The 440-nt window shown below is 68.4% G+C and overlaps 1 protein-coding gene across 1 annotated transcript in view; it reads right to left on the bottom strand.

Moving 5' to 3' along the window:
- CPSF1 (cleavage and polyadenylation specific factor 1, 160kDa) overlaps positions 1 to 392 on the bottom strand; it is a gene marked incomplete at both ends in the record, with an annotated part of 8157 nt that extends 7765 nt beyond the window's left edge. The window contains 2 exons of the mRNA XM_010574427.1: positions 17 to 166; positions 246 to 392. Coding sequence (XP_010572729.1) covers positions 17 to 166; positions 246 to 392 — 297 coding nt within the window. The remainder of the gene's footprint in view (positions 1 to 16; positions 167 to 245) is intronic.
- Between the last annotated feature and the right edge of the window lie 48 nt (positions 393 to 440).

The following is a 440-nucleotide window of genomic DNA, read 5'->3' as shown; positions in this document are numbered from 1 at the left end:
CGCCGCCGCACCGCGCCGTCGCTCACCGATGGGCTTGGGGACGGCCAGCGCCTGGGTGCAGTCGAAGGGCAGGTTGCTGAGGGACCAGATGACGGGATGGACCTTCTGCATGATGTTGAGGGAGATGGCCACGATGCTGCAGGTGTCCTGGCGCACCGCCACCCGCCTGCGCGGGGGGACAGGGGACGCGTCACACCCCCCGGGGGACGCTGCGGGGGGGTCCCCCGGGGACGCGAGGGGCTCACCCCGGCCAGGTCTGGTTGGGCTCGAAGAGGATGAGGAGGGTGGGCTCGTAGTAGCCGTAGAGGAACTGCATGTCGATGATGTTGAGGAGCTTCTCGTCCAGCTCCCGCACGTCGATGATGTAGCTGGGCAAGAAGCTGGACTTCTGCCTGGCAGGGGGTAAAGCGGGGGGGGGAAACGGCTCAGGAGACCCCCCC

This window comes from Haliaeetus leucocephalus, unplaced genomic scaffold (assembly GCF_000737465.1).
Source record: "Haliaeetus leucocephalus isolate CR32 unplaced genomic scaffold, Haliaeetus_leucocephalus-4.0 Scaffold438, whole genome shotgun sequence".
Lineage (NCBI taxonomy): Eukaryota > Metazoa > Chordata > Aves > Accipitriformes > Accipitridae > Haliaeetus > Haliaeetus leucocephalus.
The sequence above is the reverse complement of the archived record's forward strand: the minus strand, read 5'-3'. Positions and strand labels throughout refer to the sequence as shown.